This window comes from Dipodomys spectabilis, unplaced genomic scaffold, assembly GCF_019054845.1.
Source record: "Dipodomys spectabilis isolate Male_0828 unplaced genomic scaffold, ASM1905484v1 ptg000112l, whole genome shotgun sequence".
NCBI classification, from domain to species: Eukaryota; Metazoa; Chordata; class Mammalia; order Rodentia; family Heteromyidae; genus Dipodomys; species Dipodomys spectabilis.
The window spans coordinates 2,084,451-2,108,327 of record NW_024870789.1 but is presented as its reverse complement, the minus strand read 5'-3'; the positions used below and the strand labels follow the sequence as shown (position 1 = coordinate 2,108,327).

Here is a 23,877-nt window from a genome sequence, read left to right as displayed (position 1 = left end):
AGTGTGTATAATTTCCCTGACATGTTGAAATTCAAGAACTGTGAGTAGGTATTGACACAGAGGTAGATGTATGTAATCCTAGAACTAGGGAGGCTGAGGTAGGAGAGTGAGTTTGAGGCCAGCCTGGGTGATGGAGGCATAGCTCAAGGAATAAAGCAGTAGGTTCTTGGGAGAGGAGAAGACATAAGCTCTCCAGGCATTAAATAATCTTGAAGCCCAGGGCTGGGAAGGTGGCTCAATGGTAGAGTGCTTGCCTTGCATGCATGAGGCCCTGGGTTCGATTCCTCAGCACCACATAAAGAGAAAAAGATGGAAGTGGAACTGTGGTTCAAGTGGTAGAGAGCTCACCTTGAGCTGAAAAGCTCAGGGACAGTGCACAGGTCCAGAGTTCATGCCCCATGACCAACAAAAAAATAATTAAATAAAATAATAATCCTGAAGCACTATATAACATTCAGAAGACATGTCCAGAATAATTTAATTTTGCTGTTTTATGTCCTTTTACTTCAAAAAAAAAAAAATTTCCAAATGATGCTCAAGAAGTTTTTCTGAGGGCTGGGAACATGGTTCAAGTGGTAGAATACCAGCCTAGCTAACACCAGAGTTCAAACTCAGTTACACCTCACCTCCTCCCCACCCCCCACTCCCACCCTATCCCCCCACCTCAGCACCAAAAACACACAAAGTTTTTCTGGGTCAAGCTCCCATGTCTGCAATCTCAGTACTCATATCTCTCAGGCCAGCTTGGGCTACATAATGAGTTCAAAGTCAGTCTAGGATACACAGTAAAACCCTGTCCCTCTCCCCCGACATGCACACACCAAGTTTTTTTGGTTTCTTTTGCAAAAGTAGGCTTTGAATCCAGTGCCTCACACATACTCAATAAATATTTCCTGGATGCTCTGTGCGTGAGCTAAGCACTAGGTAAACAGACACTGCCCCTTGTTCTCATGGCCCTGAACAAGTAAGCATATCTATAACGATTTGTACTTTTTTTTTGGCTGGTACTGGGGCGTGAACTCCGGGTCTTGCACTTTTGCTCACCTTTCTGGCTTATGGATAGTGTTCTATTACTTGAGCCATGCCTCCACTTCTAGCTTTCTGATAATTAACTGGAGATTAGTCCAGGCTAGCTCCAAACTTAGACCTTAGTCTCCTGAGTAGCTAGGATTATAGGTGTAAGGCACCAGCATTTGATTCAACTTGTAATTATTTAAAGGAAAGATTTCATTAAATCAAAGTGTACAAGAAACAAAAATAGGGGCTAGGAATGTGGTCAGTTGCAGGTGGCTCATGCTTGAAATCCTATTAAATCAGGAGGCTGAGATCTGAGAATCCCATTTCCCAACTGGCCTTAAGCAAGAGAAAGCCAAGACTCTACCTACAATTAACCACAAAAGCCAGAAGTGGAGCTGTGGTTCAAGTGGTAGAGCGCCAGCCCTGAGCAAAAGAGCTTAGGAGCCGGGCACCGGTGGCTCACACCTGTAATCCTAGCTACTCAGGAGGCTGAGATCTGAGGATCACAGTTCAAAGCCAACTGGGCATGAAAGCCTGTGAGACTCTTATCTCCAATAAACCACTAGAAAACCAGAAGTGGCACTGTGGCTCAAGTGGTAGAGCACTCGCCTTGAGCTGAAGAGCTGAGGGATAGGGCCCAAGCCCAGAGTTCAGGCATCACGACCAACAACAACAAAAAAGAGCTTAGGAGTGGCACCCCAAGCCCTGAGTTCAAGCCCCAGTATTGGCACACATAAAAAACGAACTTCACTGTACAAAAAGGGTAACCTGGTCCAACCAATATTTAGGACAATTCTGGGGCTGAGAATGTGGCTTAGTGGTAGAGTGCTTGCCTTGCATGCATGAAGCCCTGGGTTCAATTCCTTAGCATTACATAAGCAGAAAAAGCCAGAAGTGGCGCTGTGGCTCAAGAGGTAGAGTGAAAGCCTTGAGCAAAAGAAGTTCAGAGACAGTGCCCAGGCCCTGAATTCAAGCTCTGGAACTGGCAAAAAAAAAAAAAAAAAAGTCAGACAACTCTGAGTCCAGCAGGATGGTGAGTGCTTGGGATTACAGCACTCTAGAGGCAGGAGGATCATAGGTTTAAGTTTAAGCCCAACCTGTACTACACAGAAAAACCTTGTCTTAAAAAATAATAATAGTGGGGTTGGGAAGGTGGCTCAGTGGCAGAGCGCTTGCCTTGCATGCCTGAGGCCCTGGGTTCGATTCCTCAGCACCACATAAGCAAAAAGAAAAAAGCCAGAAGTGGTGTTATGGCTCAAGTGGTAGAGCACTAGCCTTGAGCTGAAGAGCTGAGGGACAGCGCCCAGGCCCAGAGTTCAGGCCCCACGAAAAAAAAAAAATAATAATAATAATAATAATAGTAAAATTGCTGGTTGCTGTGGAGAATAAAATGAGGGTAGGAGTGAACAGAATCCAAAAATATATTGCTTAATTTAGACCAGAGATAACAGAGTGCATAATCAGCAGCAGAGATTGTGGGAAATAATTACATCAAAATATATTCTAGCAGGGCGCTGGTGGTTCACGCCTGTAATCCTAGCTACCCAGGAGGCTACCCAGGAGGCTGAGATCTGAGGATTAAAGTTCAAAGCCAGCCCAGGCAGGAAAGTCCCTGAGACTCTTGTCTCCAATTAACCACCATAAAATAGGAAGTGGTGCTGTGGCTCAAGTGGTAGAGTGCTAGCCTTGAGCTGAAGAGTTCAGGGACAGCACCCAGGCCCAGAGTTCAAGATCCAGGACCGACAAAAAAAAAAAAAAATTAATGATGAGGGCTGGGAATGTGGCTTAGTGGTAGAGTGCTTGCCTAGCATACATGAAACCCTGGGTTCGAATTCTCAGTACCACATAAACAGAAAAAGCTGGAAGTGACACGATAGCTCAAGTGTTAAGAGTGCCAGCCTTTAGCAAAAGCAGCTCAAGGACAGTGCCCAGGCCCTGAGTTCAAGCCCCAGGACTAGCTAAATAAATAAAAATTAATAATGATGGTTCAGATTGAGTAACACAATAAGTTGACCCTTAACTGCAAAGTTCAGCATTCTTGGGATCAATTAAGTGCTATTCAAAAATATGAGGAAAAATATGTATTTGTACTGCGCATGTAGTGGGGCCTGAACTCTGGGCCTGGGCGCTGTCCCTCAGCTCTTCAGCTCAATGCTAGCGCTCTACCACTTGAGCCACAGCACCACTTCGGCTTTTTTCTTTTTGCTTATGTGGTGCTGAGGAATCGAACCCAGGGCCTCAGGCATGCAAGGCAAGCGCTCTACCACCGAGCCAACTTCCCAGCCTTCTTTTTTTTTTTTTTAATTTTTATTTTTTTTATTGTGAAAATACTGTACAGAGGGGTTACAATTACATGGGCAAGATAATGAGTCCATTTCTTATCAAGCATTGCTGCCTCCTCCTTTGTTTCCCCTTCCCATAGACTCTTGTTCTTATTCCCATGCAGCACAGCATAGAAGCTGTACACACAACTTGATACATTAGGTATTACAAGAAATCTACAGGAGGTAGATTTGGTTATTACATACAAATGTTAAGCTATTTTATTTGAGAGATTTGGATTTTGCTATCTGTAAGGTCTTGGAACCTTAGAGGGATGACTATGAGTGTTTGTCAAGTTGTGGATTAAAACTCCACCGACAGGTTTGCAAAATTAATTTAGTGGATCATCATTCTGTTCGTTTATATACATATATATATTTTTTTTTTTTTTTTTTTTTTTTGTCGGTCGTGGGGCTTGAACTCTGGGCCTGGGCGCTGTCCCTCAGCTCTTCAGCTCCAGGCGAGCGCTCTACCACTGGAGCCACAGCGCCACTTCCTCATTCTGTTCATTAAAAAGGATGTCAGAACACACTGCTTATTTCGAGAACTTTTCATCTGTTACACGTGTGCATTTGGTCAACGCGCCCTCTGACCGTCCCACGACCGCTCCTTGGGCCCCTCACCCGGGCCGCGCCGGCTCCCCGGCCCCCTCAGACTCGGCCCGCGGTCTAAGCCCCGCAGGCGGGCCCCGCGGCACTGGGGAACGCTCGGGGGAGCTTACACTTCCATGTCGTCCGCGTCTGGTCGCCAGGAGACAACACCCCTCACCCCACGCGCAGCACGCCACCACCGCGGCCTCCGCCGCTCCGCTGCAGCACTTCCGGGTCACGGTTCCGCGCCCCGCGCGCGGGGCACGCCGGGAGCTCGGTGGGCCAGGCACTTCCGCCCCCGGCTTCAGGGCCTCATCCTCGCGGGCTGGGCTTCTGTTGTCTGCGTCTGGTTTTCCTCTAATGGTTTGGGTTTCGCCACGTATCAGTAATGCTCTGCTTCATCATCGCGTGCTGCTGCGGCCGGCAGGCTTTGGAAGAGTCGAGGAAGTGTACCCTTGGGTGAATTTTGCTGTGCGAATGCGTTGACAAACACAACAAAGCAAACACCACGTTACTACTCAGGAGACTGAGACCTGAGGATCACGGTTCGAAGCCAGGGGAGAGAGACTTATGTCCAATAGCAAGCAAAACAAAAAAAGGGGTAGTGGAGCCGTTGCTAGAGCACCAGCCTAGAGTGAAAAAGCTCAGACACAGTGCCCAAACCCTGGACCGGCGAAAGAAAGAGAAGCGGGGGGGAGAGAGAGATTTTGGTACGTATACCTATAGTCCTACCTACTACTTACTCAGGGAGACATAGTGGGCAAAAGTGGAAGGCCTATCTGCTGTAAGGTCTGCCCCTGGTCCTGTGCAGACACCTCCCTACCTCTCCGCTAAGTTTCTGCCCAGTATCTGTTACCTAGGTAACTGGCATACCTAAAAGCCGTCACCTCCTCCTCCTGCTAGGCTGCCCCTGATCACACCTCCCATCTGACCCTAAGAGGGTCTCAGGCCCTGAGGTCACATCCAGATCCAGTGTGGCCATACCTTTCTCCCACCTTGCCACACTTCTTCCCATCCTTGGGCCTAGATAAGTCCTGGCTCGGAAGTGGGTTCCCCCTTTCGACCATCTCTCTCCACCATGCACTTAGGGGCAGTTCGGTAAATAAACTTTTCCTGCCTGAATATCGCATGTTGTTCTCTTCATTGGCTACCTAATGACACCTACCTACTTAATATATCTTACATCTGCAAAGTAACAAAAAAAAAGGGATGGAGATGTGGCTCAAGTGGTAGAGAACCTGCCTGCCTAACAAGCTTGAGACCCTGAGTTCAAACCCCAATAAGTTCCTGAAGTAAGCATGGCAGCACACACCTGTGACTGAAGCACAGGAAGATTAGAGAAAACTATGGTGAGTTCTAGGGCAGAATAGGCCATAGGTTGAGACCCTGTCAAAAACACTATAGAGATTGGGAATTTAGTTCAGTGGAAGAGCATTTGCCTAGTAAGTATTCCAACTTCCTTAGGCCTGTGGGACTCTAACCAACAATCAGCTAAAGGAGTCACCAATGCTCAGTCAATAAGGCTAAGAACCTTTATTTATTTTTTTTTGGGGGGGGTCCAGTCATGGGGCCTGAACTCTGGGCCTGGGCGCTGTCCCTCAGCTCTTCAGCTCAAGGTTAGCGCTCTACCACTTGAGCCACAACACCACTTCTGGCTTTTATTCTTTTTGCTTATGTGGTGCTGAGGAATCGAACCCAGGGCCTCATGCATGCAAGGCAAGCGCTCTACCACTGAGCCACCTTCCCAGCCCAAGGCTAAGAACCTTTACTAGCTGCAGCATCTGACCTTCACTACACTAAGACAGTGAAGACCAGCAACCAAGCTCCCTCTTGTGGCAGGGTTTTAAAGGGGCAGGAAGGTCACTCACAGGTGGTGGGGTGTGTGATAAAAAGCAGACTTACAGAAGCAGAGCTAGGGGGCTGGGAAGGTGGCTCAGTGGTAAGGTGCTTGCCTTGCATATATGAGTCCCTGGGTTCGATTCCTCAGCACCACATAAGCAGAAAAAGCCGGAAGTGATGCTGTGGCTCAAGTTGTAAGGGACAGCACCCAGGCCCAGAGTTCAGGCCTCACCACTGACAAAAAAAAAGTAGAGATAGCAGTTAGAAATTATAAATAACAATTTCAATAACAAGGCAATAAGTCATTTCTAGACTTCCCCTTTGTTTCCTTCCTGATAAGGGTCTAGCTGACCTTTATCACAATACATTCCAAACTTCTTATCATCTTCTAGATCACACTACCCTCCAGGTTTCCTGGCTCTTTCTGAGTTTCACTGTTATTTACCACACTTAACCAGTCTAATGCCTTAATTTTCTCTGAGTCCTTACTTTTGAGAAGTTTCTTTAATAATTAACCTGGGGTTTCTATCTACAAGTCTATTTTTAATGCTTGCCTAATCCATTCAGTAAGTGTTGGCAGTTCAAAGGGGAAATGATGGATACATTATTTGGGGTATGCTTGGGAGCTCCTCTCCCAAGGGAGGAGGGCTCAGGGAAGACAATAAGTTCTCTGCAGCAAGAGGGAGTGTGGCTAGACAGCAGGAGGAAGGACTTTCTGCAGCTGAACAGTAGCTTGAATGCCCTACTTCTGATGGGGGTAGGGGGGATCACCTTAGTTCCATCCTCAGCTCTGGGGGGAAAAAATAAAATAAAACTATAACTGGGTGCCATGGCTTACACCTGTAGTCCTGGCTGCTCAGAAGTTTGAGATCTGAGGATTGCAGTTAAAAGCCTGGGCCTGGGTGCTGTCCCTCAGCTCTTCAGCTCAAGACAAGAGCTCTACCACTTGAGCCACAGCGCCACTTCCGGTTTTCTGGCGGTTAATTGGAGATAAAGGTTTCATGGACTTTCCTGCCCGAGTTGGCTTTGAACCATGATCCTCAAATCTCAGCCTTCTGAGTAGCTAGGATTACAGGAGTGAGCCACCCTGGTGCCCTGCTCATGAAACTCTTATTACATACTTTTTTTGGGGGGGTCGATTGTGGGGCTTGAACTGTGGGGCTGGGTGCTGTCCCTCAGCTCTTTAGCTCAAGGCTAGTGCTCTACCACTTGAGCCACAGTGCCAGTTCCAGCTTTTTGTGCTTATTTGGTGCTGAGGAATCGAACCCAGGGCCTCATGTATGCAAGGCAAGCACTCTACTACTGAACCACCTTCTCAGCCCCCTCATGAAACTTTTTGAATTCTGGGCTTGAATTCTGGGCTTGGGCGATATCCTTGCGCTCTTCAGCTCAAGGCGAGAGTTCTACTGCTTGAGGTTTTCTAGTGGGTTTTTTTGTTTTTGTTTTTTTTTTTAATTGGAGATAAGAGTCTCACGGACTTTCCTGCCCAGGCTGGCTTTGAACTGCCATCCTCAGCTCTCAGCCTCCTGAGTAGCTAGGATTACAGGCGTGAGCCACTGGCACCTGGCTTCATGAAACTGTTATTGCCAATGCATTTCTAAAAAGTTGGAAGTTGTATCTCAAAGATGGAGTGCTAGCCATGAGCAAATAAGCTCAGCGCCCATGCCCTCAGTTCAAACTCCAGGACTGGCACAAAAACAAGGAACAAAAAAAAATAAACAAACAGCTTTCTGTCTCTCTCTGTCTCTTTCTCTCCATATGTATGTATGTATATGTGTACATATATTTCAATCAAGTAAATGAAATGTTACCGCAGGTGCACCTGGTTTGATCCTGTGTGTGAAGGGTCCATCTGTTCAGGAGCAAGGGCCCTACAAAAACCCTAAAGATGTTCATTGTGTTATTGTTTCAAGAAACAGGTAGAAATGACCTGTGGGATACTGATGATACAAACCCATGCTCTGCCCTTGCTGGCAGACAGCCTGGCTGGGAACCAGCTCTGGGTAGAAATAACTACAGTGTATTCACTGCTTGCAGGAGTAGAGGAGGGAATGACTAATGGGGTGGAGAGGCGTCCCAAAGCTGGAGGGTGTTTGCGGTGAGGAGGGGAGGAGTACAAGGCTAAAAGTTCTGGGAGTGACTTCTGAGGAAGAGAAGGAAATGCTTCTGAGACCCCACCATAAAACAGCTCAGGTGAGACTTTCGGTAGGGAATTCCTAGGGCCCCACCCACAAACAGCAGCCTGGCCACCTGCTGATAGGTCTTTTCTCTTCAATGAACTAATGTAAAATGGCTCCTTGACCTTGATGTAGATGCTTCTCCATTAAACAGGAAGCTCTCAGAACCAAGTTTCTAAAGACCTGGGAATGTAGCAGTGAGCAAATCCATTTAAAGTAAGCAATCTGGGACTGGGAAGGTGGCTCAAGTGGTAGAGTGCTAGCCTTGAGCTGAAGAGCTGAGGGACAGCACCCAGGCCTAGAGTTCAGGCCCCACTACGGACAAAAATAAAATAAGCAATAAATAAAATAGCTCAGTGTTACAATGAGATGTGTTCTCAAATGATACCAGATAGATGGGAAATGTGAGGTAAGAGAAGGAAGAGAGAAAACGTGGACAGTTTCAGGGGACAAAGACTTCCACCTGGGAAGCTGAAGCAGTCAGAGGTATTTGTTCTGCGGGTCCTGGGTCTTGAACTTAGGGTTTGGGCACTGTTCTTTTTTTGGGGGGGGTCTGGTTGTGGGGCCTGAACTCTGGGCCTGGGCACTGTCCCCCAGCTCTTCAGCTCAAGGCTAGCGCTCTACCACTTGAGCCACATGGCCACTTCCAGTTTTTTTCTTTTTTGCTTATGTGGTGCTGAGGAATCAAACCCAGGGCCTCATGCATGCAAAGCAAGCGCTCTACCACTGAGCCACCTTCCCAGCCCCATGGACACTGTTCTTGAACTTCTCTGTGCTCAAGGCAAGTGTTCTACCACTTGAGCCACAGCACCCCTTCTGGCTTTTTCTGTTTATATACTGAAGAATCAAACCCAGGGTTTTCATGCATGCTAGGCAAGCACTCTACCACTAAGCTACAGTCTCAGCCCCAAGGAGTCAGAGCTGTTGTCTGGGCTGAACTTGAAGCATGGTTAGATTCTGCCTGTGGAGGGGAAGAGCACAAGGACCTGGTAAAGAAAACAGGGAGGCACAGAACATGGTGAACTTGAACTATGCTGTTCTTGGTGATGCTGAGAGCCCCTGCCAGATGAACAACCTTGAGAATCAAATGCAGAATCTCATAGTTGTCCACAGAAGGAAACCAGCTGGTTGTTAAAAAAATCACTGGGCACTGGTGGCTCACACCTGTCATCCTAACTACTCAGGAGACTGAGATCTGAGAACTGCAGTTTGAAGCCAGCCCAGGCAGGAAAGTCCATGAGCCTCTCATCTTCAGTTAACCACCAAAAAAAGCCAAAAGTGGAGCTATGGCTCCAGTGGTATAGCACTAGCTTTAAGCAAAAAAGCTAGGGATAGTGCCCAGGCCCCGAGTTTAAGCCACAGGACTGGTACCAAAAACAAAAAAATCCAGAAATAAGCAATCATACGTTTTTAACTAATTTGGAGGGCTTTGGAGTGTTCTGCTGAGCTAAGCCCCACTCCCTTCGGTCAAGGGCCTGTGTTTTCACAAAGACCAGAAAGGCAGTGGTCACATGAGATTCAGAAATGATTCTTTTAGCCAGCTGTTCATTAATTTGATCCCTTAGGGAATTAACTTAGGACAAACCAACTCCTGGTTCACTTCAGGAGCAATCCCCCCCCACGCAGCTCTGGCTAACTTCTGGGCTTGGATTTCAGCTCAGCCACTTCCTGCCCAGGGATCTTTGGGCAGATGATTTAGTTGTTCCAGGTCGTTTCTCATCAGTAGAATGGGAGTGATTATTAGTGGTGACATGGAGAAATGGTTATGTGTTTTAAGTTAAGGAGATAGTATAAGAAGTTAAACACAGAGCCAATATGGTTAGAAGTCCAGAAATATTAGCAATTATTCTTTTGTTTATGGATTCATTCATATATGATGATACCTCGCTGCAGATTCACCCACCTCAGCTTCCAGTGCTGGGAGTAAGGCATGTGTTTAAGAGAAATGAGAGGGAGATTTGGATATAGAGACAAAGGAAGCAGGGAAGGAAGCCAAGTGAAGGAAACAGGCCTGGGGTACAGCAACATGACCAAGGATGGCAAAGACAGCTAGTTGTACTAGGAGCTTTGGGAGAGGCAGGAAGCCATGCTTTCCTATAGGCTTCAGAAAGAATAAGGACACCTTGACTTTACCATCTGTTAACTATGACAGAATACATTTCTGTTGCCTTAACACATCAACATAAATCTGTGTTTGCAGAAGTTTATTAAAGCAACCCTTGGAAACTGATAGAGATATGAACGATCTGTACTTTTAATTCAAAAAAAATTGCTTGGAGAAATTGAAGATCTCAATAAAAGAGTATTACAATGTAGCTTTCATGCAGAGTCCTCCTGCCTTAGCCTCCCCAGTTCTGGGATTACAGGTACATGCCAACTATGCCCTGCTTCAATAGTCTTAAAATGTCAGTTCTCGGGGCTGGGAAGGTGGCTCAGTGGTAGAGCGCTTGCCTTGCATGCCTGAGGCCCTGGGTTCGATTCCTCAGCACCACATAAGCGAAAAGAAAAAAAAAAAAAGCCGGAAGTGGCGCTGTGGCTCAAGTGGTTGAGCACTAGCCTTGAGCTGAGGAGCTGAGGGACAGTGCCCAGGCCCAGAATTCAGGCCCCATGATCGGACCCAAAAAAAAAAAAAAAAATGTCAGTTCTCTCTTACTTGAGCTATAAATGTAATGCAAACCTAGTTAATTCCTTGCAGAGGGGCTGGAAAGGTGGCTCAGTGGTACAGTGCTTGCCTTGCATACATGAAGCCCTGGGTTTGATTCCTCAGCACCACATAAGCAGAAAAAAAGCTGGAAGTGGCCCTGTGGCTCAAGTGGCAGAGTGCTAACCTTGAGCTGAAGAGCTGAGAGACAGCGCCTAGGCCTAGAGTTCAGGCCCATGACTGACAAAAAAATTCTTAACAGATTTATTTTCATAGTATCTGACAGCTGATTCTAATATTCACATGTAAATACAAATAATGCTAAAACAACCCTGAAAAAGAAGTTGAAAAGATAACACAAGAATTATTATAGGGGCTGGGAAGGTGGCTCAGTGGTAGAGCACTTGCCTTGCATGCCTGAGGCCCTGGGTTCGATTCCTCAGCACCACATAAGAAAAAAAGCCGGAAGTGGTAGAGCGCTAGCCTTGAGCTGAAGAGCTCAAGGGACAGCACCCAGGCCCAGAGTTCAGGCCCCACGACCAGACCCCCCCCAAAAAAATTATTATAAATGACAATATTCAAAACAGCATGAGATTGACATAAAATTAGATAATTGCTTTGATCATATAAAATGATATTTATGGAAATGAACTCCAGGAAATGAAGCAAGAGGGTTTTTCTTTGTTGTTGTCATTGCTTTATTCCACAATGTGCACTCCTGTTTGCAGACTGCTAACCTCATTCTCATTCAGTTTCTTAAGAAGGGTGTCGCACCTCAGACACCAGCTAAAGACTCCAGAGACTTACTTCTCATTCTTCAGGACCTCACAGCTTACATCTGCTCAAGTGGCCTACTGAAGCCCAGTTCTGAGGCTTCTTTGGAAGATAGGAGAGGAATGGAATCAGGTCACATAGCCAATGTGGGTGAGCTCATAGCAGCTGATGGAGAAGACTGGGAAGCACTTACCTTTACTACAGTGTTCCTTAATCCCAGGAAAGACTGTTAGAAGTTCCTGTTCCCAGGATCCCATGAGAACTGGGGATTCAGATACCTGAATCAGCCTGGAGTCAACCTGATGCTGAAGTTCAGCTAGACTCCTGAGGGCCAACTGGAAGGTTGAGAATGATATAGTGGAGAGGTGGGAGCTTCTCAGACCCACAGGGCATGTCCCTGGCCCCATCCCTCCAACATTGTTGCCAAATGTAACTTTTCACCCTCAAATCAGCTGGCGTTTTGTGACTTTAAGTTCAACAAATAATTGCTTGATATTTAGATCCTCTCGCCCTTTCCCTCTCCCTCCCCACCCTCCGTCTTTAGTCCCTCCCCCAGCTCAGGAGGCGAAGGGGGGAGCTGTGGGGAGGTGGACTTGGGCTGGAATTTGAACTCAACTCCTCCAACTTGCTCGGTTCTGCGCTGAGCTGTGCCCTCAGGAAGGTCTTTCACCTTATATTCAAGCCACAGTCTAGGCCCACCTCCGTGTGAGTGTGCATGTGTGTATGAGACGTGGATTTGCTATGTACCCCAGGCTGAGATCCTCACGCCTGAGCCTCCTGGGTACGCACCACCACGCCGGTGACATTTCTCACACTCATTTCTTTTTCCTAGATGTTTCTGTAAGCTACAGAGGTGCCTGGAATGAGTTTGTTGAATGAACAAAAGAGCGGGCGTACCATTTATTGCACCTTGTGGTTCGTGTGACTTCACCCATGGCCTAGGTCTTCGGTGCCACCAGAGCTGACTTAGCGCCTCAGGCTGGTAGCCTGGGCCTGGGGCTCGGCCAGAGGCGGCCCCGCCCACGGCCGGGGTTGGAGGTCTGGGGAAACACCCACCTTCCTTGCCGCTTGGATTGGTTCAGGTGCCACAAGGAGGCGGATCTAGGACCACGTGGCAGTGACGTCACTCCGGCCAGAAAAGCCCGGCGCGCTCCGGGCTGGAAACTGCGTGCACCGCGAGCCTGGTGAGTGCGTGGTGTCCGCGCGGGCCGCACCGGGTGGAGCGCCAGGGACGCGGCGGGATAACTGGGATTACTGGGGGGGCTGGACGTGCACGGGCTGGGCGAGACCCTCAGGAGCGCCCGGGACAGATCCTGGCGGGACCGGAGGAACGGGGACGGGGCCGGGAGGACCGAGATTATCGGGAGGCTGGACGTGCACGGGCTGGACGGGACTGGGACAGGACCGGGGGACCGGGGGGAGCGCCAGGAACGGAGCTGGGCGGGACCGAGAGGACCGGGAGGAGGAACAGGGACACGGCCGAGAGGACCGGGAGGAGCGCCAGGAACGGAGCTGGGCGGGACCGAGAGGACCGGGAGGAGGAACAGGGACACGGCCGAGAGGACCGGGAGGAGGGGCAGGGACAGGACCGGGTGGGGGGACGAGGACAGGACCGGGGGAGGGACGGGAACAGGACCGGAAGGACGGGGAGGAGGAACAAGGGCAAGGCCGAGAGGACCGGGAGGAGGGACGGGGACAGGACTGGGAGAACCTGGAGGAGCGCCGGGGACCGGGCCCGTGGCGGCGCTCGGTCGGGCTCGGAGCTCCGAGCTGCCCCTCGAGCCCCGGGATCTCGCGGGCCGAGGTCATCATTCGGGCTTTGTCCTCCAGACCCGGCAGACCGAGGCTCCGGACGAGAAGAACCGCCCGACATGGCCTCGGAGGTGAGTGGGAGCGCCGGGGCTCCGTCCTGTCCTTGCCCGCCCCGGCGGCCGGGGCTCACGTGCGCCCGCGCTGCCGGCGCCCCTGGGAGGCCGGGGCTGAAAACGCACCCGCCACGGCGCGGCTGACCCGCGGGACCCGACAGGGCGCGGCGGGGAAAGATGCCGCCCCCTCCTCCAGACCCTCCAACAATTGCCCCCACGCAGAAAAAGTGACAGGAGTACCAGGCGCTGGGCCTCCGCGGGCCTCCGTGGATCTCGTTAGCAATGGGGCACTGCCTGCCTCTATCTGCAAGGCCCTAGGTCGTGAGCTCACCGCCCTTTGCTTGGTGCTGGCGAGGTGAACCAGGGGCCTGCGAGCGGTTTCCGCGTTCCAGGCCTTTCTGGCCCCTATTAGCTCTCCAGGCACTTGCTCTCCTTCCGTTCAGCAGAATAAATGAATTAAGAACGCATTTTCATGATGAAGAGCTTTGAGCCCAGTCTGGACTTTGGAGCCAAACAGACGAGCTCTTTGGACATCTTTTGCTCATTTGTAAATCAAGGAAGGGGTCGCAGCACCCAGCTCACAGGAGGGCGTATTTCATATGCTGAATCCTACAAGCCAAGCCACAGCAAGCCAGCTAAACTGTGCCTGCTAAACTAACTGTTCTGTTAACTCAGTGGGGTTTGCCTCCCTGTCCTGAAGCCATTCTGGATCAGACACCTCTTGTCTGAGAGATGCATTCACTCTCCCCAAGTAGGCTTTTTCCCTTCTTCAGTGCCCTGTTGGAGGTGCCTTTTAAATACTGGAGGGGTCAGAGGGAGCTTGGTCCTAGAGTATGGAGGAAGCACAGTGGTCTGGTTGCAGCAGTACTTGTTTATCAGTTGTTACTAACAAGCCAGGTCCAACAGCTTACTAAGAGAGACAGTGCCTAGCTCTTTCCTGGGCACCCCCTCCAGGCTGGCTTCCAATTCTGACTAGCTGGAGTTGGTCCCCAAGCTGGTATCAAACCCACAGCTCCACCTGGTGCTCTGTAGAGATGAATCTGGGTGAGGGAGCTGAGGGGTTGAGGCACCCCACCACTACACAGAGAGAGGTGGAGGCTTCCTCTGCTGGTTGGAGTCCTTTGGCAGCCAGAGCTGATGAGCACTGAGGAGTCAGAGGTCATCTCAGGCTGGTGCTTGAGCATGGTAGAGGTCTTTGGAGTCCCCATAGGGATCAGAAGAGGAAGTAAAGCCCACCTTAGCTTCTCCCTTCATTACAGCTGTATCTTCCAAGCCCTCACACCACGTGAAAGTACTGTGCATTCACTTTGCAAACACCATCTCACTGAGTACTCTATCAGGCCTGTCAGATGACATTTTCATTCCTGCTTTACACAAAGACAGAGACAGACTGCTGTTTGGAGAAGTCATATGATAACATGCTATATAATGCCAGACATCACCGTGTTTGTATCTATGATGGCGCAAGGCTCAGGTGTTCACAGATATCCAGGGCGTTGTAGGGCAGTGGAGGACATGCATACCATGTGGCCTTTCTAGAACTCCCTCTACATAAAGGAAGCCATGCTTTCCTCCCCTGGCTTACTATCCTGGCCCTTGGCACTCCATGCCTTCAGCCTGCTCCACACGTGCTGTACCCCACCCCCTTCTGCCCTATACCCTGGCCTATGCCCTCTTTCAAAACACAGCTGTCTCTGTCCTTTGTTCTGCCCCTTTCCTCTGCCCTTGCCTCTGTCCTATCCCTCTGTCCTCGGCTCCTGGGGGTGACTTCCTAGAAGGGCAGTGATTACTGGGGTGAGTGCTTTCCAGAGGCAGAGTGGTGGGAGGTGACATGTTAGCCTCCCCACCAAGCTGTGGGGAGAAATACAGCTACCTGAAGGTGACCCTCACCTGCCTCTTTATTCCCATGGTGGATGGTCAGGACACCAAAGGCAGGCAGAGAGGTCATGATAGAAAATAGGTTCTGATCTGGCTGTCAATCATTTGCTCCAGCTCAACCCATTGCTCCATCCCTGGTCACATGGAGATTACTCTGCACCAGAGGACTTTTGGCTGGGAGCTATGAGGCTAAGCTGCATAACTCTTTGTGCCTTGGGTCCCCTGACTCGGTAGCAGGATGGTATTGGCACCTACCTCAGAGGGTTGCTGCCAGTGCCTAGCACACAGTGAGAAAGGAATAGATGCTAACTAATACATTTATAGGTATTATTCTCATTGGACACGGGTTTTTCTTGTTTTTTTTTTTTTGGGGGGGGGGAGGGTCTGGTCATGGGGCCTGAATTCTGGGCCTGGGCACTGTCCCTCAGCTCTTCAATTCAAGGCTAGTGCTCTACCACTTGAGCCACAGCGCCACTTCCGGCTTTTTTCTTTTTGCTTATGTGGTGCTGAGGAATCGAACCCAGGGCCTCAGGCATGCAAGGCAAGCGCTCTACCACTGAGACACCTTCCCAGCCTGGACACGGGGTTTTCTTAAACCCCTGGTTGTGATGCCAGCTATTCAGGAGGACATGGTAAGATGAAGGTTGGAAGCCAGCCCAGCCAAGAAAAAGAAACCTGGTTCTCAACAAATAAGACAATTGTAGTAGTGCAAGCTTATAATCCTGGCTCTTCATGTGACTAAGGGAGAAGGATTGTGATCCAAGTCTAGCCATAGCAAAAAGTGAGAGTCCTATCTGAGAACAAATGAAAAAGGACTGGAAGTATGGCTCAAATGGCAGAGTTTGCTTAGCAAGCATGAGGCTCTGAGTTCAAACTCAGGAGCTTCAAAACAGAAACAAAACAAAACAAAACAAAAAAGCTCTCAGGGGGCTGGGAAGGTGGCTCAGTGGTAGAGGGCTTCCCTTGCATGCCTGAGGCCCTGGGTTCGATTCCTCAGCACCACATAAGCAAAAAGAAAAAAGCCGGAAGTGGTGCTGTGGCTCAAGTGGTAGAGTGCTAGCCTTGAGCTGAAGAGCTGAGGGACAGCGCCCAGGCTCAGAGTTCAGGCCCCACGATCGGACCCAAAAAATAAAAAATAAAAAAAGCTCTCAGGTTCCAGGATCACTTCTCCCTTTGGTCAGTGACAAGAAAGGTCCACAGATTTCTGTTATAGTCCCGGGCATGCCAGCATCTCCCCCAGGTCATGCTCTGCAGCGGGAAAGAATGCTGCCCAGAAACCTGCCCATGACCCCATCCACTGCTTCCTGGTGCCCTTTTTGAGAGGCTGTGTTCTGTAGGGTGTGGAGGTGACTGTGCCTGCTCTCTCTGCAGAGCGGGAAGCTGTGGGGTGGCCGGTTTGTGGGTGTAGTGGACCCCATCATGGAGAAATTCAACTCATCTATCACCTATGACCGGCACCTGTGGGAGGTGGATGTGCAAGGCAGCAAGGCCTACAGCAGGGGCCTGGAGAAGGCCGGGCTCCTCACCAAGGCAGAGATGGACCAGATCCTGAGTGGCCTGGACAAGGTATTTTCCAAGACCAGAGTCCCTCTCTAGAGCCCCTTCCTGTGGCGCCAGGCCCCCACCCAATCCCTGTGCACAGGACCCTGAGCTGGCATCTCACTGTATGGTAATTACACAGTCCGAGAGGAGAGGTTCTCTGTAGTCATTACACAGCCACGGGTGGTCTTACCATGTGATGTGGTATCATCTTTCCCCATCAGGTGGGCAAGGGACTGAGGGACAGGATTCAGCTCTGCACAAGGACCACTGGCCATCTAGAAGAGAGGAGGAAGCAAGCAGGGTCCTCTCAGTTTAATAATTCCTGTCCACTTGGCCCCCTGGGTTGTTGCTCCTTGCTATAGGTGGCTGAAGAGTGGGCCCAGGGCATCTTCAGACTGAACCCCAATGATGAGGACATCCACACGGCCAATGAGCGGCGCCTAAAGGTAGGGTGCCCCTTCTGCCCTCAGCCACCTTGGTTCCCTTCCTCATTGTCAGAGAGTGGGCAGAGCAGAAACAAGAGACCTTGGCAGGACCAGGGATTAAGCAGTGAGGGAGGGCAGCCAGCCTGGGACGATGCTCTGTGCTGTGAGCTCCAGCCACTCCCTAAGCCTTTGCCTCCCTTCACTCCCAGGAGCTCATTGGAGAAACCGCTGGGAAGTTGCACACAGGACGAAGCCGGAATGACCAGGTGCCACCAGCCCCTCTGAGCCCCACCAAGTGGCTTCCAGTCATGGAGCCGGATGGTGCAGGGCCCCCAGAGCCCAGGAAAGCAACTCTGCCTCCCTGAGTGCCATGCCTTTTCTCGACAGGTGGTCACGGACCTCAGGCTGTGGATGAGGCAGACCTGCTCCAAGCTCTCTGCTCTCCTCTGGGCACTCATCAGAACCATGGTGGATCGTGCAGAGGCGTGAGTCCTGAGATGGGCAGGTGGCAGGGAGGGCTGAACTGCTAGGACTTGTGAGTCTTGAACTTTTCTGCATGGGCTGGCCTCAAACTACAATCCTACTTTCAATCTCCCAAGCAGCTAGGGCTATAGGCATGAGCACCACACTTTATTCTATCTTGGGGTCCTGAGGAGCTCCATAAATACAGCCTTATTCACAAATATAGCCTTACTACCAGGTGGTGCCCACACAAGCCTCCTCCTCTGTTTGGGTCCCACTTAGAGCAACCAACAGGCTCTACCCAGGCTAAGGAAAACTTCCTCTCTCCACGGTCCATCCCCAGACCTCAATGTCCCACTGCTGGCCTCTTCCTGTTTGTCCACAGGAGAGCACTCAGTCCCTTGTGCAAGCAGTCTGACAGCACTGCCTTGCTGTTCCCTGGGAAGGCCCAGGCAAACACAGTTAGGACTCACCTAAGCCTCTACTTGAGGCCCAGCTGGACCCAGCCCCATGTGTCCTATTCCTTCTTGCCCTATAGAGAGCGTGACATCCTCTTTCCCGGCTACACACACCTGCAGAGGGCTCAGCCCATCCGCTGGAGCCATTGGATCCTGAGGTGAGCAGGTGTAGTTCAGGGCCACGGCAGCAGGAGGCCAGGCCCTGGGCAGCCCTCACCTTCAGCCCTGGCTTTTTCCAGCCATGCTGTGGCACTCACCCGAGACTCTGAGCGGCTGCTGGAGATGCAGAAGCGGATCAACGTCCTGCCCCTGGGAAGGTAAGCAGGGCCTCAAGGTGGGGGTGCACTCTCACGGTGCACATGGCCTTGAGAGAGGAGAGCAAGGGAGATGCTGAAAGAAGGAAAGCTAGTGATTAGCCAGGACACGCTGTATGGGCCTCTAGGTCTCATTAGCCAAGCTAATGAATGTGTCTGAGCAGAACAAAAGCTCATTGGAGACATGGCTCAAGTGGTAAAGCAGCAGACCTGAGTGGAAAAAGCTGAGCAAAAGCATGAGGCCCTGCACTCAATCCCCAGTACTATTTCAGAAAACAAAGGCTCTCCAAGGAGGCTCCCAGAGAGCCCAGCCAGGGCCCACAGCCACCCTGTTCTCTACATGTGGAAGGTTCTGGTGCCCAAGATGGTGGGGCCAGGGAGAGCACCATAGCCCTGGCAAGTAAGGCTGGGTTCTGGGTATGCACGTGAAGTATGCCAAGCCTGCCTGCCAAGACGTCTGGTCACCGTGAGTCTTCTGTCTTGACAGTGGGGCCATTGCTGGCAACCCCCTGGGTGTGGACCGGGAGCTGCTCCGAGCAGGTGAGGTAACCTTCCATCCTCCCTAAGGAGGACTTCCAGGTCCCACAGACTCACACAGCACAAGAAAGGGTGGGTCATTGGTTCACTAGCTGTGATCCCAGGCTTGTCCATGGCCAGGGAAACTGAGGGCTTATGTTACCCTCTTGGGACCTGTGCAGAGATTCCTTGCCCACCTCCTTGCCCTCCAAGCCAGACCTCTTCTCTCCTCACTTCCAGAACTAAACTTTGGGGCCATCACGCTCAACAGCATGGACGCCACCAGTGAGCGAGACTTTGTGGGTGAGTTTTGGAAGCCAGCTCACTGTCTCCAAGATGGCCTCTGCTTTGTCCCTGGCCCCAGCTTCTCTCCAGCCTCCTCCTGCCACCACAGGGTCTACCCTGTTTCTCCAGGCTGGTTGTAGAACCAGTGAAGACCTGATGGCCCCAGAGCTTTGTGTCTCTCCCCTTTCTTTCAAGCTGAGTTCCTGTTCTGGGCCTCCCTGTGCATGACGCACCTCAGCAGGGTGGCGGAGGACCTCATTCTCTATGGCACCAAGGAATTCAGCTTTGTGCAGCTTTCAGATGCCTACAGGTAAGGCCCGGGCTGCCACATGGCCTGCTCACCACCGCACCTGTTGTGTGACTCTTTTCCTCCCCACTCCACCCTTGCCCAGACCCGAACCTGCCCTTCCAGCGGACCAGCTGAGGGCCAGCAAGCCTTCATTCCCAGCCTCTCTGTCCCCAGCACAGGAAGCAGCCTGATGCCCCAGAAGAAAAACCCAGACAGCCTAGAGCTGATCAGGAGCAAGGCAGGGCGAGTGTTTGGGCGGGTAAGTGGGCTGACCCAGCAGGCCCTGAATGGACTAGAACAGCTCTTGGGTCCCAGCTCCTGAGCCTCATTCTTCCTGCAGTGTGCTGGGCTCCTGATGACCCTCAAGGGACTACCTAGTACCTACAACAAGGACCTACAGGTATAAGTCTGCGGGGCAGGGAAGGACCTCCTGTCTCCCTGCCAAACAGCACTCAGTGCTTAGGAGTCTAGCTCACCTTGGCAGGGACTCAGGCATTCTCCTATCTTTGTATCAAACCCTGGTCTCCCTAGGGGCTTGCTACTATTCCTTGATGTGGGTGTATGAGGCACTTAATGTACCCTGGGAGGCAGTGAGGCATCCCCACAGAGACGTGAGGAGGCAGTGGGGAGTCCCGGGAGGCAATGGGGCAGTCCCCACAGAGACAGGGTTACTGGGCCTCACTCTCTGACATGTGCCTCACAGGAGGACAAGGAAGCTGTGTTTGAAGTGTCAGATACCATGAGTGCAGTCCTGCAGGTGGCCACTGGCGTCATCTCTACACTGCAGGTATGATCCACCTCACCCGGCTCTTCTCCCCAGATCTCTAGATCCAGGACGGGTTTACTGGGAGAAGGTCCTGAGAGGAGGCCAGGGAGGCTGGAAAGCATTTGGTGCCAAAAGTTGCTGCAATAGAATAGATGTGTGGATGGACATCAATACAGTAGATGTGGATCGATGTCAATATGGTAGATGTAGATGGGCAGATTTAGAGCTCCAGGTCCATCAATCCATTGCAAAGTAGTTCAGGAGACATCTCTAAAGTACAAATTCTCCAAGTATGGTCTCCGACTCACAGCTTCAGCCTCACCTCAGAACTGACAGATACATAACCCCAAGTCCCACTCCAGGGCAGTGATCAGATACTGCAGGGCTGGGGCTCAGCAATGTTCTGTTTTGTTTGTGCCAGTACAGATGTTTGAACTCAGGGCCTTGCCTTCTCGCCAGCTTTTTTGCTCTCATCTGGTATTCTACCACTTGGCCTATGACTCCATTCCAGAATTTTGCTGGTTACATGGAGGTGAATCTTGAGGGCTTTCCTGCCTGGGTTGGCTTTGAACCTTTATCCTCCAAATCTCAGCCTCCTGAGTAGCTATGATTACAGACATGAGCCACAGACTTTGCTGCTGTGTTTTGAGATAGGGTCTCATTTCCTGCCCAAGTACTTGAACCACAGTCTGCCTAGGTTAGGCTTCCTGTCATAGCTTCATGACAGATGTATGCCACCATACCTCGCTCCTTTCTGTTGAAATGAGAGATCTCACAGACTTTCTGCCCAGGCTGGCCGGAACCTCTGTCCTCCTGATCTCACCCTGCCTTGCAGCTAGACACAAACCACTAGTGCCCAGCTACCAATCTGTTGTTGTTGCTCTTACCAGAAAATAAACACCAACTTTATGAAAACAATAGCAACAGAAAGGATTTCTTTTTTTTTTTTTTTTTCTTTTTTTTTTTTTTGGGTCCGGTCGTGGGGCCTGAACTCTGGGCCTGGGCGCTGTCCCTCAGCTCTTCAGCTCAAAGCTAGCGCTCTACCACTTGAGCCACAGCGCCACTTCCGGCTTTTTTATTTTTGTTTATGTGGTGCTGAGGAATCGAACCCAGGGCCTCAGGCATGCAAGGCAAGCGCTCTACCACTGAGCCACCTTCCCAGCCCCAACAGAAAGGATTTCTAATTACCCAGCAGAAAAAATTAACCTGAAACCAGCACCACCTGGTGAGCATTACAAGATCAAAAGCTCTGGGCTGGGAAAGTGGCTCAGTGGTAGAGTGCTTGCCTTGCATGTCTGAGGTCCTGGGTTCGATTCCTCAGCACCACATAAGCAGCAAAAGCCAGAAGTGGCGCTGTGGCTCAAGTGGTAGAGTGCTAACCTTGAGCTGAAGAGCTGAGGGACAGCGCCCAGGCCCAGAGTTCAGGCCTCATGACTGACAGAAAAAAAAAAAAAAAAAGATCAAAAGCACACCAAGGGCTGTCAGGAGAGTTGCACAGACGTGCTTTTCACATCATTCCTCAGAGAGAAGGCTGAAAGCGCCTGATTCATGCTTAGGTCTTGGGAGTACAGAGAATAAGAGACTATAACAGTGCAGAGAACAGAGCTTGGTTCTGGAATTCAAGAAAAGCCTATTGCTGGGCACCAGTGGCTCCTGCCTGCAATCCTAGGTACTCAGGGGACTGAGATCTGAGGATCACGGTTCAAAGCCAGCCTGAGCAGGAAAGTCTGTGAGAAGGCTGGGAATTTGGCTTAGTGTTAGAGTACTTGCCTTGCATATAGGAAGCCCTGGGTTTGATTCCTCAGTACCACATACAGAGAAAAAGCCAGAAGTGGCGCTGTGGCTCAAGTGGTAGAGTGCTAGCCTTGAGCATAAGAAGTTCAGGGACAGTGCTGAGGCCCTGAGTTCAAGCTTCAGGACTGGAAAAAAAAAAAAAAAATTGAAGACAAAGGCAATACCAGTAGCAAGCCTGAAAATTAGCAGTAATTATGACAAGTTTCAAGTAGGGAGGCCGGTGGTTAGGAGACCATCCACCCAGGTAAGGGACATACAGGCTAGGGGGGGGGAGCAGGCCCAGAACTTGGCAGCAGCTTCAGTGCTCAGGGTCCCCAGAGCTCATGATTTGCGGGTTGGATCCCCAGATTCATCGTGAGAACATGGCCCAGGCTCTTAGCCCTGACATGCTGGCAACGGACCTTGCCTACTACCTGGTGCGCAAAGGGGTGAGTTTGAGCCTTCCCCCCGGTGGAAGGGTGCCAAGGTGGGGGCATCCCCCTGCCATATGGGGGTTTCCAGGGCAGAACTGAGCAGAGGAAGCCCACGTCAGCCCCCACCCCTCGCTCCCCAGATGCCATTCCGCCAGGCTCATGAGGCCTCCGGGAGAGCTGTGTTCATGGCAGAGACCAAGGGAGTGGCCCTCAACCAGCTGTCACTGAAGGACCTACAGACTATCAGGTGCGGATGCTGCCTTCCCTCTGCCCAGCCTGGAAGGGTGTGGGGTCCGGGGCTAGCCTCATCTTCTTCTCTATTCCCAGTCCCCTCTTCTCAGGCGACGTGAGCCTTGTATGGGACTACGGGCACAGTGTGGAGCAGTACAGTGCTCTGGGCGGCACAGCACGCTCCAGTGTTGACTGGCAGATCGGCCAGGTGCGGGCGCTGTTGCAAGCACAGCAATCCTCCATAACCCACAAGCCCATTCCCAAATAAAATGGACCCTACAGGAGATGCGCATTCTTCGTGGTCCAGCCCATCTCCCCACTAGTGAGCTTGGGAGGGGTCTGGCAAGCCAGCCTGTGGAGCCACCACAGGTTGAAAGCGGGCACTCCTGGAAAGGGGGGGCTTCTATTAGAGCCTGCGTCTCCAGTCTCACCCATGTACCACGGGGCATCATAGGGACTCCCTGCCTGGGGTGTCCTTGGAGTCCTAGGGGAACCAGGCAGTCTTGGTTGACAAGTCAGTGACTAGCCATCCTTCCTTCCTGGCATTCTCTCACTGCTTAACGCAGCCTTCCCCTGACCACTCATGCACTAGTATCCCAGGGTATCCTATGGGCAAGGCCCATACTAGGGCTGTACACTCCAGAGACACATGGTGTATTTTGTTGTGGCATTAGTTATTCAGCCAGGATGCCATGCTCAGGTCACATAAGAAGACATAGAGCCTGGTGCTTGGGGCTCACACCTGTAATCCTAGCTACTCAGGAGGCTGAGATCTGAGGATCATGGTTTGAAGCCAGCAGGGGCAGGAAAGTTCATAAGACTAATCACCAGTTAAACTGGTTAACAGGAAAAGCTGGAAGTGGCACTGTGGCTCAAGTGGTGGAGCACTGACCTTGAGCATAAAGAAGTTCAGGGACAGTGCTCAGGCCCTGAGTTCAAGCTCCCTACACAAAAAAACTGCTTTTCCACCTAAAGAGTGCCATGCTGATCTCGCTTTATATCTACCCATGATATGAGAGACAGGTGTAATGTCTGAGTGCCCAGTCCCAGCAGCAACAAGGGAGGGATGGGGCTGGGAAGTTGGCTCAGTGGTAGAGTGCTTGCCTTGCATGCTTGAGGCCCTGGGTTCCATTCCTCAGCACCACATAAGCAAAAAAAAAAAAAAAAAAAGAAAAGAAAACAAGGGAGGGATGGTCACAACTCTGCAGTGGGCCAGAGTCCAGGCCCTTTGCATGGTAAGTGTTCTGAAGATGCCACAGAGATGCCAGATATCTATACA

General features: G+C 50.9%; 2 protein-coding genes across 2 annotated transcripts in view; one reads left to right on the top strand and one right to left on the bottom strand.

The window, feature by feature from the left end:
- The window catches only part of LOC122114832 (CGRP receptor component), a 34,164-nt gene extending 30,007 nt beyond the window's left edge, over positions 1-4,157 (bottom strand). Inside the window, exon 1 of the mRNA XM_042688084.1 lies at positions 4,061-4,157. Within this exon, the coding sequence (XP_042544018.1) occupies positions 4,061-4,068 (8 nt within the window). The 5' untranslated portion in view covers positions 4,069-4,157. The remainder of the gene's footprint in view (positions 1-4,060) is intronic.
- Positions 4,158-12,502: 8,345 nt separating this feature from the next.
- On the top strand, positions 12,503-22,882 carry Asl (argininosuccinate lyase). The gene is made up of 17 exons (XM_042688083.1): positions 12,503-12,544; positions 13,191-13,243; positions 16,475-16,669; positions 17,008-17,091; positions 17,280-17,336; positions 17,458-17,555; positions 18,071-18,148; positions 18,230-18,307; positions 18,792-18,844; positions 19,061-19,123; positions 19,301-19,415; positions 19,569-19,653; positions 19,735-19,794; positions 20,098-20,181; positions 22,302-22,382; positions 22,508-22,614; positions 22,695-22,882. Exons 2-17 carry the CDS (start codon positions 13,232-13,234, stop codon positions 22,864-22,866), a joined length of 1,422 nt encoding a protein of 473 aa, XP_042544017.1. The 5' UTR covers positions 12,503-12,544; positions 13,191-13,231; the 3' UTR covers positions 22,867-22,882.
- The last annotated feature ends 995 nt before the right edge of the window (positions 22,883-23,877 follow it).